This window comes from Ictalurus furcatus, chromosome 11 (genome assembly GCF_023375685.1).
Source record: "Ictalurus furcatus strain D&B chromosome 11, Billie_1.0, whole genome shotgun sequence".
In the NCBI taxonomy this organism is placed as follows: domain Eukaryota; kingdom Metazoa; phylum Chordata; class Actinopteri; order Siluriformes; family Ictaluridae; genus Ictalurus; species Ictalurus furcatus.
Genome location: NC_071265.1, coordinates 3,546,264 through 3,563,712, shown reverse-complemented (window position 1 = coordinate 3,563,712; position 17,449 = coordinate 3,546,264). Strand labels below are relative to the sequence as shown.

Genomic DNA, 17,449 nt, shown 5'->3' with positions numbered 1-17,449 from the left:
AGTCTAGGAACATGTGATGTTCAGAAGCCAGTAAGTGGGTGGAGCCAGTGGTCAGTAGACCATCATCTCTGAGTAGTGAAGAATGGAAGGATGCATGGACAAAGATCTAACAATTACAATGAAATTGTACTTAACATAATTTGTTTTCATACATCCAGCATGATTTGATCATGTCATTTCAATCCTGAATAAACTCGAAGCCTGCATGCTCAGCCTGCATACACGATTTCATAATGTAATGACTATGTTCAATATATATCATGTAAACAAGTTTTTGAACACTTGTTTACATTAAATTTAGAAAAGAAGCCTTCATGTTGTCACATATACATTACAGCACAGTGAAATTCTTTTCTTTGTATATCCCAGCTTGTTAGGAAGCTGGGGTCAGAGCCATAACATGGCACCCCTGGAGCAGAGAGGGGTAAAGGCCTTGCTCAAAGGCCCAACAGTAGCAGTGAGGCAGTGCCAGGGCTTGAACTCCACCCTTCTGATCAGTAACCCAGAGCCTTAACCATTCAGACACCACCTTGCCCTTTTAGTATATTTAGTGTAAGCAATTACATCAGATTTTTATGGGAAACTTTCTCTCTTTTTTTAATGTAATCTATATGTTAAATTCTCTTTTAAAACTGAACGACCACATATCACTTTTTTTTCCCAGTGTGGATATATTTTCAGAAATGTGGCATCTACTCCACTTTTAGTCTTCAGAAAACAGATACAGGGGTGAACAGTGGCTTAGTGGTTAGCATGTTCATCTCACACTTCCAGGGTCGGGGGTTCAATTCCCACTGTGGCCCTGTGTGTGCGGAGTTTGCATGTTCTCCCCGTGCTGCGGGGGTTTCCTCCGGGTACTCCGGTTTCCTCCCCAGTCCAAAGACATGCATGGTAGGCTGATTGGCATGTCCAAAGTGTCCGTAGTGTATGAATGGGTGTGTGAGTGTGTATGTGATTGTGCCCTGCGATGGATTGGCACCCTGTCCAGAGTGTACCCTGCCTTGTGCCCCATGCTCCCTGGGATAGGCTCCAGGTTCCCCATGACCCTGAAAAGGATAAGCGGTATAGAAGATGGATGGATGGATGGGAAACACATACAGGTGGCTACGAAACTTGAGATGGAGGGGTGGAGGTGAATTTTATTGAAGCTTTAAATGCATATAGATGTAAATCAGTAAATCAGTTTTAAACAATTGTTGCTAAGCTTTCTCACCCCAGTGATCTAAAAACATATGGAGACAATTGCATCATCAGCACATTAATATGGAAAAGGATTACATAAAAATTAATAATTAATATATGTAATTACATGATAAAACTAGGAAATCACTGGTGTTCGATAAAAAAAAAAAAATAATAATAATTGAAAAAAAAATAATAATAAATGTTCACTGGAAATTGCTGAGCATAACTATTGAGCTGAAACAATCTCTAACCCTGCTCTGGTGCACCTGAGCTCTCTTAAACAACAGCCTTTTTGAAGATCTATTCACTGGTTTGGAAAAAAACAAAAACAGTTTACACCACCATTTAAAGAAGATCTCCATGTTTGCAGATGGTGCTGTTTGCAGGTCGGTGGTTGGTTGTCTGCAATTCCACTCAGATGGACCTTAAGTGTAAGTAGCAGATCTGGGATATTTTTACTGTCTAAAAAAAAAGTACTACACTCTTTAGCACAAGTCTAGACTGCTGAGCAAATTTTTGATGGATTGCCATTTTTTCTTCATCACAGAGGAAGCACATTTGGGTGATTTTCATAATAAAATGTTCCAAATATAACCTAGCAGTGAATCTTACTGGCTTTTGGATCAAGACCAGTCGAGTACAGTGTAATAGAGAGGCTATGTATTAGCCTTAAGTTCAATGGCTAGAGTGGGATTTTAGACTCTGGTAGACTGAATCAGGTTGGTCAGTTTAATAATCGAGATTTTCATAGATTGGATCTAATTGGTAGATGTTGGCGTTCCCACTCTCATAGACAAAGTCTGGTTCATGTTCATCTCCAGTAGTCTGAAATGACAAAACAAATAGTAGGTCTTAGAAGTATTAAAAGCCTGAAATGTTTGGTCAGATTAATTAATAGAGGAAATCATGCGAATCAGCGGTTTTGCTGTCACTTTGTACGCACCGCTCTGGAAATTTCTGTAATTCTTTCTTGGCCTACAGGGAGAGGACAATAAAAAGAAAGAGTGTTACTTTAATCTTGATGAATTCCGACACCACATATATGACTGAAACCTTTTTAACATGAGTAATGTTATGTAGTAAATCTGAGCAGCAGCAGCTGTATAAGTAACTGGGTGAAGAATTTGACGGTGACTTCACGTTTAGCACGTTTGCCTCACACCTCCAGGGTTGAGGTTTCAATTCCTGCCACTGTTCGCATGTTCGCATGTTCTCCCAGTGCTGCGGGGGTTTCCTCCAGGTACTCTGGTTTCCTCCCCCGGTCCAAAGACATGCATTGTAGGCTGATTGGCGTGTCCAAAGTGTCCGTAGTGTATGAGTGGGTGTGTGAGTGTGTATGTGATTGTGCCCTGGGATGGATTGGCACCCTGTCCAGGGTGTACCCCGCCTTGTGCCCGATGCTCCCTGGGATAGGCTCCAGGTTCCACATGACCCAGTAATGATAAGCGGTACAGAAAATGGATGGATGGATGGATGGATAACTGTCTTATATAAACATTTTGGTAATTGCTATGCTCTGTGGCCTGGTGCCTGTGCTGTGTTTTTTCTTCTGTGTTCCTTTTGTCTGTGTGTCCTGTATGTCCAGGTTCAGAGTTCAGATGTTTGTGTGGCGCTGCACTCTTACTTCCAGGCTCTTTCTTTTCCATCTCCCACACATTGTCAGTTGCACAATATGTCATCTTTGAGACAGCATTAAGTTTCTCATTTAAAGCTCATGTAGAAAATATTACGACAATAGCCTTTTTTCATCTCATTAATATTGCAAAGATAAGAAAGATAATGTAACATGATGCCAAAAAAATAGTCCATGCATTCGTCACCTCTAGGCTGGACTATTGTAATGCTTTGCTGCCTGTATGTTCCAGTAGGTGCATAAACAAGGCCCAGTTAGTCCAGAATGCAGCAGCCAGAGTCCTTACTAGAACCAGAAGATATGACTATATCACATCTATCTAAGCCACACTGCACTGGCTCGCAGTAAAATTTTGCATTGAATTTAAAATAAAGTAATGACCTAAATAGCACTGAATGATCTCACATGCTTCAATCGAAAAGTGCAGGCTCTTTCTTGGTACCAATAATGTCTACATCAGGACTACTTCGCTTAAAAAAGACCACAGTTATGGAACAGCCTTCCAGTTAGTGTTTGGGACATAGTCTCAATCTTTAGGTCTTGAATGAAAATCTATTTGTTTAGTCAAGCCTTTAATAGGACATAAGGCTAGACGCTTTATGTCCCCGGGTGCCCTCATATTTGAACTTCTGGTTCTCCGTTTTAGTTATGCTGTCATAGCTAGTCCTGCCAGAGTCTCTGTTTGCACTCTGCACACAAAGTACATCCTCTTAAAGCACTACACGATAAGAGCATACCTAATAATCAGCATTTTCTCTCTCTGAGAGAAGGCTACCTGATGCCCTATTTCTACTCTTCCACCTGAAAATCACATGCTGCTGCTGAACATGGCCCACATGGATAGCCTGAAGATCACCATGAGATTGCTGTGGATGGTACCACATGGACACCAAAGAGATGGCTGTGGATATTCTTCCTTGGATAGCCTAAAGACCACAATTGCTAAAAACAGTATACTCTCAAGTCTCAATCAGTGAACAGTCAATAACTTTGATATTATAGACTTCAAGTTAAAACTCTAATGAAAACAGAAATGACGCTATGAGATGAGATGTCTGCCAGATATTCTGAATTCTGAAGGTATTACTTTACAAAGAGAGTGGTTATAGAGGGAGAACACAAGAGGACCCAGCACTGAGCCTTGTGGGACACCAGTGAAGAGTCTGCATGAAGCACATGTGGATCCCCTCCATATCACCTTATATGCCTATCCCTTCAGGTAGGAAGCAAACATTTGCCATGCTGTGTCACAAATTCAAAAATTCAGGAGGATGGACAAGAGAGTCTCGGTGGGTACTTTGCATTTGATACCAATTGCAAAGCATCAAAATTTCAGTCAGCAGAAGAACATGTTTGATGTTACAGATTGAACCAGTTTCTAATCCTACACACATGCTTCTATCCTCTCATCCCGTCTCTCTAGTAGAGACAATGGCTTGGCAAGGATCGCAGTCAGCAGTGTAAGGTCAAAGGAGGAAGCGACATGTTCTGATAGCTCAGGTGGCATGAGGAAAACTGGAGACACACATGCTCCTTTCCTGTAGCCTGTAGCAACCAGGTGAACAGCTCAGTGGTTCGGATGGAGGGACACACTTAGTACTGATAGCTCTGATTGTGTGAGGGACACACATGCTCCTGTCCTGTAAAATGGAGCAAGCAGCTAAACAACAACCTTATAAGAATCTTGGACACTATGGACACTGTGGTGTCAAGGCAAACACGCTAAGATAGCAAGTCAGTGGAAGTCACTGCTTTGACAGGATGCAATCACAAGGGAACTGGTGTTTATAACAGCTTTGGAGCACAGAAAATCTGTAGTACACCCAAAGTAATGGCTGCACAGGATAGCTCCAGAATCTACATGTGGTTCAGCATGGGCTCAGCGAGCAGTGAAAAGGAGAAGAAGTGACATGAGAGTCAGGTATTTATGCCAAATACTTCATCATTGTCATGTCAGGAGTGTTGAAGGTCTTGGATGTGTGTGCACACGTGAAGATATCCCGGAGTTTAGAATAAGTAGAATAGAACCACAAGTGGATGATGTGTGTGTGTGTGTGAGCGTGCGTGCGTACCTTGCAGCTTGCATCTCTTTCGAAGGGTCACAATGAGGAATGAGATTCCACCCAGAAGCGCCACCAGAATCACAGGCACAATGATCACAGTGGAAACTGGAAATCCTGGAAGAGAAACGCATGATCAGTCATTCAGTCACATTAAAACTACACGAAATGGCCAAAAGTATGTGGACACCTGAGCAGTATAGACATATGCTCTTGTTAAACATCCCATTCCAGATTTAGTCTCCTCTCTTAGCTGTTATAATAACCTTAACTCATGTAGGAAGACTTTTCTCTGGAACGTATCTTTGGGGATTTGTCCATTCAGCCACAAGAGCATTAGTGAGGTAGGGCACTGATGTTGGTCGAGAAGACCTGGCACACAGTTGGTGTTACAATTTCTCCCAAAGGTGTTCAGTGGAGTTGAGGTCATGGCTGCTTGCAGCCCATTTAAGATCCTCCATACTAACCTTGGCAAACCATGTCTTTATGAATGGGGCATAGTCGTGCTTCGACAGGTTTGGGCCTCTTAGTTCCAGTGAAGTGAAATCTTAACCGTAAAGCCTGCAAAGACATTCGAGCCAATTCTGTGCTTCCAAGTTTGTGACAATAGTTGGGGGAAGGCTCAAATATGTATATGATGATCAGATATCTACATAGGTTTGGCTGTATAGTTTACATGCTGAACATTTCAAAGTATCTGATGAGATTAATCAAAAACATGTAGTTACACCTAGGTGTGATATGCATTTAAGCGTAGTGAACTGTTGGAGGAGAAGTTGATGTAGGCTGAGATGATATTGGGTCTCATGGATGAATCATTTATCATTTAGTTTATTACATTATAAATTAATACAGCACATGCATGCACGTGTGGCTAAAAACAGTACTTGTGCTTTATGTGTGTTGTATTTGTGGATTTAAAAAATATATATATTTTTTAGGATTTTAGGATCTTCAGAAACATTGACTGCCATTAGCTGAGGAAATCCCCATAGAAAGATTAGGTGAGATATTTCTGTGGTGCTAGTAATATTTCTGAAAAGTCAAAAGGCATGTGTAAAGCAGAGGGCAGACTTTTCAGCTCTGGCTTAAAAAAAAAAAAAAATTATAAAATTGTTAAGCTGAAATTATGTATTTTATTGGCAAATAAAGTCTTCAAATAAGCCAATTTATTTCCTTATAGAATGGCACCAAAAATAGGCCTAATAATCTTATATTATCTCATAATGAGAAATGCTACATCAATTCTGCTATCCAGCTACCAAAAAGGTTTATGTACAGTAATGTGTGTAAGAAATTACAGAATGTCAGCGTCACTCATACAAACTCACCAGTAACTGTCAGGTCGATCTGTGTGAAATAAACCTTGTATCCATGCTCAGATTTCCAGGCTGCTTCAGCTCCACACCAGTATTCACCAGAGTCCTGCTCAGTTACACTTCTAATACTCACAGTCAACATTTGTGTTTCTCTGTCATCATACAAGGAGAATTTCCCATTATTTACATGTTTTCTACTTTCTTTAACAGTTGCACTATAAAGACAAGCAGCAAGTGCAGGCCTTTTGCAGAGAAACTTATTGTCATTCCTGTGGGATTCTGGGTATTTACAACTGACAGTCAAATCTCCTCCTACATGGACAGTCTTACTGATGGACTTCTCACTGGACAGATCTGCAAATCACAACCAATCAGATCAGTTTATATGTGATACATGCATCGTATCATATATAGACAAATCAACATGTTAAGTGTCAGGAATATAATACATTCTGTTTGAGTGATATTGCACTATTAGAGACGATCAGAGCAGATTCAACTCATGGAGCAAATGATAAATAAAGAACATAGACCCATTCAAATCATTCCATAGCAAAACTAGTATGAAATTGATCTACACTATAACTCTGATTCGTAAAACTTGCAGTTATAGGTTCGTGCTTAAACAGGATCACAGCATTTTATTAGCGACTCACCTTGTGTTACGTTCAGCGTCAGTACAGTGTAGAACTCCGTTTCATTAGACACAACAACAGCACACGCGTATGTTCCCGTGTCCTCCGTAATCAGCTCTCTGATAAACACACTGAAGAATCCTGCACTTCTGTTGTCATGAATTGAGAATCTGCCATTATGTGACCATAACCTGTTTGGTTCTGTACTTATTTGATTAAAACACCACTGATGTGTTTTGATCTTACAGAAAGCTTTAGGTTTCTTTTTGTACTCATCGTCATAGCTACACTTGATGTTGCTTCTTGTCCCGGCATATGCAGTCACTTTTCTAGAGACCAAGGACCCTGTTAAAAGAAAGTTCAAATCATGCTTACAATATATTATATATATATATATATATATATATATATATAGAAATGTAAAACCCTTTATCGTTACTGTCACGATTTGTAGGCGGAGACAGATGCAAGTGCAGATTTTCAGTTTTAATGAATACCAAAACAAAACAAGAACTACGAACAGGAAGCAAAACACTAAGGCAAGAATCAAACACTAACAAAGACCATGAACAGAAACGACAGCAACGAAAGACAAACACAAGACTAGGAGTGTAGTGCAAGCTGTGGCTATATACACATAGGTGCTCGTTAAGTGAATGAAAATCAGGTGCAGGTGGTCATGTGATGATGATGCTGTGTGCTGCAGTGGCTGCTGGGAACTGTAGAACTGTATAATTAATATTGGGGAACATCCATTACACAATTTAATTCCTGTTAGGACTAGGAACAGACAGTCCCTCACCAGCCTCTCCTTTTTCTCTCTCACTCCTTACAGAAAGATTCACCATATCAGTGATTATAGATCTTTGTTACATAAGTTTTTTTTAAACTCTTTATTTTTGGGGTTAGAACATCCACCATAGCACCCTGTGACAAATTATCGACTGAGTGAGATATAGACGTAACTATCGAAATGAAACTTGCAATTTGCCTTGGGTCAGTATTAATGTCAGCGCTACTATTATAGAAAATTAGGTAACACATTTTGACTAATCAGAATTGAGCATTTAACAGTGCTCTCTGTTCTTGGCTGACAGGAGTGGAACTCTGCTCAACACGGTTATTTGAATTACTGTAGCCTTTCTGTCATCTCAAACCAGTCTGGCATTGTCTGTTGACCTCTCTCATCAACAAGGCGTTTCCGTCTGCAGAACTGCTGCTCACTGGATGTTTTTTCTTTATTGCACCGTTCTGAGTAAACTCTAGGGGGCAGTTATAGAAATACCCAAACCAGCCCATCTGGCACCAACAACCACGTCACAGTCAAAATCACTGAGATCATATTAATCCCCGATTCTGATGGTTGGTGTGAACATTACCCGAAGCTGCTGGCCCGTATCTGCATGACTATATGCATTGCACTGCTACTATACGATTGGTTGATTAGATAATTGCATGAATTAATAGGTGTACGGGTGTTCCTAATAAAGTGCTCAGAGAGAGTAAATAGCATTGTATAACAATTTGATCACTTCCTACTGTCCTTTCAATGCAACAAATACTACTGATGCTGAATGTTCAGCGATATAAACAGAAGGCAGCGGTGGGAGACTCACCTTTCTTTACCTTCAGGTCCACTGTTGTGTAAATGTCCATCCATGAATCTCTATAAACTCCACAGTAGTACATCCCCGTGTCCTGTACAGTGAGCTCTCTGATCATCACACTGAACACTGCTGATTTGGTGTCATCAAACAGTGAGAATCTTCCTGAATTTATCCACTCGTTTTTAGCTCCTGTCTTTATTTGGTCAGAACAGTATGGCCCTGAACCCTTACAGAAATATTTTTGGTTTTGTGTGAATTTTGTATCATACTTGTACTTGATAAGGACTCCTCCTCCTGAATATCCTGTTACTTTCTTGGCGTCTCCTCCATCTAACAAAACACCAAACATCCATCTGAGCAAAACCTTCCTTCGTGTAACACTGCTGCTGATAGTGAGGATTATTCTGAAGTGCATTTCTTTACCTGAGATCAGACAGAGGGTGAAGATGAGGAGGATCTTCATCCTGAGTTCACACTCCCAGATCTCCACACCAACTCCACTTCAGAAAGATATTAAAACTGCTGCTGTGTTACACACTGTTGCTGTCTCTCTCTGTCTCGACCAAAAATTTAAGCAATGACCACTTCCCCTTTTGACTTTGAGAGAAAATTTCTCAGCAATTTTAAGTGTGAAGTATGCGAGAAAAGTGCAGAAAAGTGAGAAAAGTGAGAAAAGTGCACGCTTGACTTTATTGTGTGAATGTGTTGTAGGATTCAGCACTAGGATTCAAATTGCACCACATGTATTTCTAAAAAGTTCAAAATATGGAAATAGTGTTTGCACAATACATTTACAGGGTACTTACAGAACCCGGGGAATCCAGGAAGTAATCTGAACAACAGTAGTGTCTATTCATCATTTAGCACTGTCGTGCCATTTAGACCTATACAATATTATAAAATAACCGAGTAAGTAAAATAAAAAGATTACAGAGTGAAATTCTCTTGGAATTTCAAATCGTCTGAAGTGTAATGTGGTGTAAATGCCCTACAGTGTGCCTGCTGAAAAGAATGAACAACGCAGTACTGATTAATAGACAGTATCATAGCACTGTTTTGATTCTTGATTCTGATTGGTCAGAAGAGAGGTGTTTGCACTTTCCATTTTGTCCCGTCTTATTAACATATGGGAAAATAATCAATGTCCGTTTTGTAAGAATAACCCAAAATGTTGTGCCCCATCATTGATTATTTTCCTATAACATGCCCTGTTGTAGTTTATTCCTTACTTATCTGACTTCCCTTCATTACAGCAGGGATCAAAAGTGTTGTAGGGTTTACTGTGAGTTGGTCTGATGCTGCTGCTGCCGGCTAGAAGATAATGCAACACAGGAGGGAAGCACAAGGCTCTTGAGTCACTAGACCACGTGAGTGTAACAGGGACATCAAAACCGAATACTACTATACACAAAAGAAATATACGTTGAAATGTAACTAAAGTGATAGAACCTCTAGCTGCAGCGCAAATGTTAGTTAGTGTATTCTTCTGCTCTTTTTGCCTTCAGAAAAGAGATGCAGACCGCCACAGAACTTAGGGACAGAGGTGAATTTTATTGAAGCTTCGAATACAGTGCTGTGAAAAAGTATTTGCCTGATTCCTGATTTCTTCTGTTTTTGTGTACATCTCATACTAATTATTTTCAGAAATTGAAACAAAATCTAATATAAAAGAAAGTGTTTTAAATATAAATGTTACGTAAATGTTATTTATAATGTTTGCCCCCATAGTTTCTAATTCTCCAATTCTATGAAACTGCATTGATAATGGGGTTCAGCTGGACTAGACACAACCAGGCCTGATCAATCAAATCAACACTTAAATAGAACTTTTTCAACAGCATGAAGTTGGTTAAAAGGTCTTACAAAGTAAAACACTCTGCCCTGCCCAGGTTGAGAGAAATACTAGAGATGATGAGGAAGAAGGTGATTGAAATACATCAGTCTGGGAAGGGTTACAAAGCTATTTCAGAGGCTCTGGGACTCCAAAGGATCACAGCGAGAGCCGTTATCTCCAAATGGAAGAACTCGGCACGGTTGTGAACCTTCCCGGAAGTGTCCGACCGTCCAAAATTCCTCCAAGAGCACAGCAACGACTCATCCAGGAAGTCACAAAAGAGCCAAGGACAACATCAATGGACCTACAGGCCTCTCCTGCATCAATAAAGATCACTGCTCATGACTCCACTATCTGAAAGACACTGAGCAAAAATGGCATCCAAGGAAGAGTGGCGAGGTGAAAACCACTGCTAACCCAGAAGAATTTTGCCAAAACACACCTTGATGGTCTTCAAACCTTTTGGGAGAATGTTCTGTGGATTGATGAGGTGAAAGTGGGACTGTTTGGAAGACAGGGGTCTTCAGTCCCTAAGTTCTGGATCATGCAGCAAGATAATGATCCAAAGCATAGGAGTAAGTCCACCTCTGAATGGCTCAAAAAATGTTAAATGAAAGTTTTGGAGCGGCCTATTCAAAGTCCTGACTTGTACCAATTGAGATGCTGTGACAGAACCTTAAACAGATAGTTCGTGCTCGAAAACCCTACAATGTGGCTGAACTAAAGCGGTTCTGCATACAAGAGTGGGCCAAAGTTCCACCACAGCGCTGTGAAAGACTGATCTCCAGTTATCGGACGCGTTTGTTTGCAGTTATCGCTGATAAAGGTGGAATAACCAGAATTTAACTTTGAGGGGGCAGTTTAGTTTTTCACGTGGGTGTTACGTGTTGGATAATCATTATGATATTTTTTTTGATTAAATAAATAAATATAAACTGTATTGTGATTACTCAGGTTGCCTTTGCCATAAAATGTTCTAAAAATCTAAAGCTATTTATTTTGAAATACACACAAAAACAGAACAAATCAAGATGGGGCAAATACTTTTTCACAACACTGAACATACAGACATTAACCCTTTGTGGTGTCATCATACAATTCACTTTTCAGTACCTCTATTACAAACCCACTGTCCAACCACATCTATACAGTACTCAAAATATTACAGTCTACACCCCCCACCCCTTGTGACTAATCAAACGATGATAATCAAACTAAAGATGAGAGACATCATATATAGTAATAATAATCATGAAATATCAGAATTGAATTATCAGAAATAAATAAATCAGTTAAAAAAAAAAAAAAAAAAAAAAGTGTTGCTAAGCTTACTCATCCCAAAGCTCTAAAAACTTTAGGTAGAGAATGCATTACTACAGCATTAATATGGAAAATAGTTCTATAGAAAAGATTAAATGTGATTTAATGATTAAAGGAGGAAATGCTAAATGATGATTAAAAGTACAATACAAGAATAAAAAAATGCAGAATGCTTCCATATTATTATTACACCTAATGGCCAAAAATGGGAACTGCAACAGGCAGTAACAGACATCCACATTTGTTTTTTCTGCCCTATGCTCACTGTATGAACATTTTCAGTGGAACAAAAGGAGTAGAAATGCCGGTTAATGACAGGGTTGCCAGTTTGGGCTTATTTAAAATACTCCACAGCCTTCAAGATCTTGTTTTATGGCAAAAATATGTTCTTGACCACATTCTTGAGCAAAAGACTAGACTGATGAGCAAATTTTGATGGACTGACAATTTTTCTTGATTGGAATGGAAGCAAATTTGCAAAAAAAAAAAAAAAAAAAAAAATGGAAGCGAAAATCTATTAAACTCATTGGATTTTGAATCAAGACCAATCCAGGTTAATGGAAAAGCCATCAGCCTTATTTGAGACTTTGGTAGTCGGAATCTGGTTGTTAGGTTTAACGCATGAGACTTTGGTAGGTTGAATCTGATTGGAAGGTGTTGCGGTTCAGACCCTGGTAGGGAGTCTCTGGTAGACTGATGTTTTGTCTTGATTGAAGAGGAAGCACATCTGGGTTATTTTCATGATCTCCATTGGTCTGAAATTAAGAAAAATTGGATGTTTTAAAAGTTTTTGAAAGCTTGATTTTTTTTTTTGGTCAAGTTTATTAATGGTGCTAATCATGTGACAGGGTAGTTTTGCTATATCTCTCTTTACCCACCCCTCTGAAAGCTGGCGTCATTGTTTCTGGGCCTGCATGGAAATAAGACAATAAAAAGAACACGTTACTTTATTCTTTATCACTACTTGTGGCCATCCATATGCTCAAAGAGAACCTCAAATCATTTTTGTTATGGTTTCGTACTGCACAGGGTCTGATCATTTGCAGTTAATTCGCCCATTCGTTCAATTTGCGCACTGTCTGCAGGAGCGTAAGTCCGTGTCAGTTCAGGCTGTATGCGCCACAGTCCATTGGAATCATTAGCCACAAGTCCACGAGTTTGTTGATCCAGTTCTGAGTTGACAGAACAACAACGGTCTAGCTATCTTCGACAATACAGCATGTAAACTAACAAGCTAAGCTAGCAATTACACAGCACTCCAAGCTAGCAATTCCCAGCAAGTAAACACTCAGGATACACTCATCCAGGACAGGATACTGTACATCTTAGTATGCATGTACACACATGAGATGATATTACTCATATATGTGGGTGGTGTGTGTGTGTGTGTGTGTACTTGCATCTCTTTTGGAGCTTCACAATGAGGAATGGGATTCCAATCAGGAGCACCAGCGGACTTAAACACACAGCGATCACAATGGAAACTGGAAATCCTGGAAGAGAGACGTATGAGCAGTGATCCAGCCATCATGAAATTACATACAGATCACTGCAAGACATGTGATCACATTCATCAAAGCCATTTCGTTAGACTATAGCTGTGATGTGTATAGTGTCTTGTTGGAGGAGAAGTCAGTGTAGGCCATTCATTTTCTTAGATTATAAGTGACTACATTGTGCTATGTGTGTATCGAGTGTATGTGTAAAAACGGTACAGGTTCTGGATGTGTGTTGAATGTGTACATGTTTTAGGACAGGAACCATGAGAAAATTCCCATAGAGAGAGATACTGTGTGAGATATTTCGATGGTGCTTTCTGTGTGTCTAGAAATACAATTCTAAGATTTTTAAGCTGACACATTGTACTCATTTCGTTCTTGAAATATTCTACAGGCGAATAAATGCTTAAAACCAAGCAAATCTATTTCATTAATAACCAAAATGTATCTCCCAGTAGAACAAGACCATTTCAAATGTATCCAGAAATATGCCTAATAACCTTAAATTATCTTATATTATTTTATACTAATAAATTTTAGTTTGTTTCTGCTATCAAACTACCAAAATGGTTCATGTAATGTGTGCTTGAAATTTCAGAATGTCAGCGTCACTCATATTTATTACATTTGTGGCATTTGGCAGACGCCCATATATACAGAGTGACATATATTTAAATATCTAAGCTGTTAAGGGCCTTGCTCGAGGGCCCAACAGTGACGATTTGAACTCACGATCTTCCGATCAGTAGCCCAACATCTTGAACCGCTCATCATAACTCACCAGTAACGGTCAGGTTGATCCGTGTGAAATAAACCTTGTATCCATGATCAGATTTCCAGTCTACTTCAGCTCCACACCAGTATTCCTCGGAGTCCTGCTCAGTCGCATGTTTGATACTCACAGTGAACATTTGTCTTTCTCGGTCATCATACAGGGAGAATTTCCCCTCGTTTACATACTTTCTACTTTCTAGAACAGTTGTATTATATAAACAAGCAGCCAATCTAGGCCTCTTGCAGAGAAACTTTGGGGCATTCCTTAGGAATTCTGGGTATTTACAGCTGACCGTCAAATCTCGTCCTGCATAGACAGTCTCACTGATGGACTTCTCATAGGACAGATCTGCAAATCACAACCAATCAGATCAGATTATATATATATAATACGTCCATCATACAACATTCTGACAAATCAACACGGTAACTTTATATAGTATAACTCCATCAAAACATAAACTAGTGTAAAACTGATCTCTATGTTACATGTGATTAGTAAAACCTAAAGTTACATGTATAAACAGGATCATAGCATTGTATCAGCAACTCACCTTCTCTTACATTCAGCGTCAGTACAGTGTAGATCTCCGTTTCATCCTCCAAAACAACAGCACACGCGTACGTTCCAGCGTCCTCCGTAATCAGCTCTCTGAGAAACACACTGAAGAATCCTGCACTTCTGTTGTCATGAATTGAGAATCTGCCATCATGTGACCATTCACTGTTTGGATGTGTACTTATATGTTTAAAACCCCACCGATCTGGCTCCATCTTACAGAAAGATTTCTTCTTGTATTTGTACTCGTCCTCATATCTGCACTTGATGTTGCTTCTCGCCCCTGCGTATGCAGTCACGTCTCTAGCTCCCACAACACCTGTTAAATACGAAAATAAAAATCATGTTGAAATCATGCTTACAATGTACGCAAGTAAGCAGAAGAACACTTAGGAGTGCGCTGTTATAGGAAAATAATCAACGCTGAAGTTGAATCTAGGAGAATTTAGGATATATGGGTGTAGACGGAGTGAAATGAAGACGCCGAGTTCATCTCTAAAAGGTGTGTGATGACTCAATTTGTGTGGAAAACAAAACATTTACTACCTACAGCTGTTCCATGTGTTTGGAAGGAAAATACCACATTAATTGGTGTGCAAATCCATGCACACCATTATGTTTTTGGGTCGCCTGGCCATTTGTATAAGATTCTTGGTACAGAGTGCTACAAGATATCTCAAGAAGGAGCGGTTGAATGTTCGTAGGATTTTTATGGCGTTTTCATTGTAACCAGCATATGAAGTGATTCGATTTTTGGAAGTGAGCCAAATAGGGTCTAGGTGCATTGTGTGTATAAATGAGTTTTAACTTTAGGTAGAAAAAGTCCTGACATGATTTATCTTGGTTTCATTTTTTTTTTTTTTTACATCACCAATACCTGCCATTTTAACAGGGGTGTGTAGACTTTTACATCAGCCATTTTGTACACTACTGTGTATGCACAAAAGTTTCTGGACACCTGACCATCATACCCATATGTGTGTCTTCCCCAAACTGTTGCGAAAAAGTTTTACAATTAGGCACAATTGATGATATCTTTGCATGCTGTAGCATTATAATTTCCCTCGACCCGGTCCAGGGTGTACCCGGCCTTGCGCCCGACGTTCCCTGGGGTAGGCTCCAGGTTCCCCGTGACCCTGAAGAGGATAAGCGGTATAGAAGATGGATGGATGGATGGAACTAAGGGGTAAAAAATTCAAAAGGAGTGACTGGATAACTTTACCAAGCTACTCTATATGGCCAAAAGTTTGTGGACACCTCACCATCACGCCCCTATGTCAACAAATAATTCCTATAAAATGCATATATCGTGAGGAAATTTATTGGGTCGATATCAAAGTCAACTGAACTTGGAAAAAACGACCGAACACTATTCCCTGATACGACATCCACCCATTTACGTATACAGTCAATGGTAGTCACGTACAGATTATAAATGCATACATGGAGACACTGTCTTAAACGTTTTGCAAGATTTTTAATATTAAGTCCTTTCAAAAGCAATTAGTTTATAGCCCCGCCTACATGTTTTGCGAGACTTGATAAACTAAGCGAACATTTAGCATAGCTAGGAGTTACACCGAGAAACCGCACAGCGTAACCTCCTGTGCAAATTTAAAGCGACAGCTTTACCTCCAGCTGTTACAAAGTGCTTACACTGGAGACTCATTCCATTGACATAAAAAAGAAACATTTACAGAAAAATTCACCATATCGATTATTATGTTTTTTTTTGTTTTTTTTTTGTTTTTTTAAACATGCTTATTATTAGGCTTATATTATGTAGAATGATGAGTGGGTTAGAGAAATGACTATAGAAATTTGAGCATAGTACACGTGAATTAATCTAAACTTAAACTGATTTGCCTCGTCACAAACATTCATGTCAGAGCTGCTGTTAGAGAAAATGAGTTAACACATTCTGACCAATTAGAATTGAGGATTAAACAGTGATCTTGTATAAATATACAATATACACACGCATATATATATATATATATATATATATATATATATATATTATACAGTGGGCGCACGGTGGCTTAGTGGTTAGCATGTCCTGTGTGTGCGGAGTTTGCATGTTCTCCCCGTGCTGCGGGGGTTTCCTCCGGGTACTCCGGTTTCTTCCCCCAGCCCAAACACATGCATGGTAGGCTGATTGGCGTGTCGAAAGTGTCCGTAGTGTATGAATGGGTGTGTGAGTGTGTATGTGATTGTGCCCTGTGATGGATTGGCACCCTGTCCAGGGTGTACCCCGCCTTGTCCCCGATGCTCCCTGGGATTGGCTCCAGGTTCCCCCGTGACCCCGTGGTATAGAAGATGGATGTATATTATACAGTGTAGCTAATTCTACTGATGCTAAATGTATTATATGAAAATAAACAGAAGGCAGCGGTGGGAGACTCACCTTCCTTTACCTTCAGTTCCACCGGTGTGTAAATGTCTATCACCGAGGGGAAATCAACTCCACACTGGTACGTCCCCGTGTCCTGTACAGTGAGCTCTCTGATCATCACACTGAACTCTGCTGATTTGGTGTCATCAAACAGTGAGAATCTTCCTGAATTTATCCACTTGTTTTTAGCTTCTGACATTATTTGATAAGAACAGACTGGTACTGAATTCTTACAGAAATATTTTTGGTTTTGTGTGTATTTTGCATCATAATTACACTTGATAAGGACTCCTCCTCCTGAATATCCAGTCACTTCCTTGGCGTCTCCTCCATCTAACAAAACATCAAACATCCATCTGAGCAAAACCTTCCTTCATGTAACACTGCTGCTGATAGTGAGGATTATTCTGAAGTGCATTTCTTTACCTGAGATCAGACAGAGGGTGAAGATGAGGAGGATCTTCATCCTGAGTTCATGCACACAGATCTCCACACTAAAGATCTTAAACACTGTTAACTGTCTCCGTCCCGCTCCGTGTCTTAATCTAATGTCTTAACCATGAATTGAAGCAATGCCCACTTCTCCTTCTGCCACCGTGAGAAAGCTCATCTCAGCAAATTTGTGTGTG

At 39.8% G+C, this 17,449-nt stretch overlaps 2 protein-coding genes across 2 annotated transcripts; both read right to left on the bottom strand.

Moving 5' to 3' along the window:
- Positions 1-5,617: 5,617 nt before the first annotated feature.
- Positions 5,618-8,986, bottom strand: LOC128614994 (polymeric immunoglobulin receptor-like). The gene is made up of 4 exons (XM_053636784.1): positions 8,863-8,986; positions 8,449-8,769; positions 6,854-7,177; positions 5,618-6,551 (listed from the first exon to the last, which is right to left on the bottom strand). The coding sequence occupies exons 1-4, from the start codon at positions 8,900-8,902 to the stop codon at positions 6,196-6,198; spliced, it is 1,041 nt and encodes a 346-aa protein (XP_053492759.1). The 5' UTR covers positions 8,903-8,986; the 3' UTR covers positions 5,618-6,195.
- Positions 8,987-13,797: 4,811 nt separating this feature from the next.
- LOC128615121 (polymeric immunoglobulin receptor-like) lies at positions 13,798-17,019 on the bottom strand. The gene is made up of 2 exons (XM_053636978.1): positions 16,833-17,019; positions 13,798-14,744 (listed from the first exon to the last, which is right to left on the bottom strand). The coding sequence occupies exons 1-2, from the start codon at positions 17,017-17,019 to the stop codon at positions 14,362-14,364; spliced, it is 570 nt and encodes a 189-aa protein (XP_053492953.1). The 3' UTR covers positions 13,798-14,361.
- Positions 17,020-17,449: the final 430 nt, after the last annotated feature.

Excerpts from the sequence above, each read along its gene's own strand:
- LOC128614994 (XM_053636784.1), bottom strand. The coding sequence starts at position 8,902 with ATGAAGATCCTCCTCATCTTCACCCTCTGTCTGATCTCAG. Across the intron at positions 8,770-8,862 it reads CACCCTCTGTCTGATCTCAG|ATGGAGGAGACGCCAAGAAA; the intron begins GTAAAGAAATGC and ends GTGTTTTGTTAG. Across the intron at positions 6,552-6,853 it reads GACGCTGAACGTAACACAAG|ATCTGTCCAGTGAGAAGTCC; the intron begins GTGAGTCGCTAA and ends TGTGATTTGCAG.
- LOC128615121 (XM_053636978.1), bottom strand. The coding sequence starts at position 17,019 with ATGTCAGAAGCTAAAAACAAGTGGATAAATTCAGGAAGATTCTCACTG. Across the intron at positions 14,745-16,832 it reads GGAACTGAAGGTAAAGGAAG|GTGTTGTGGGAGCTAGAGAC; the intron begins GTGAGTCTCCCA and ends CGTATTTAACAG.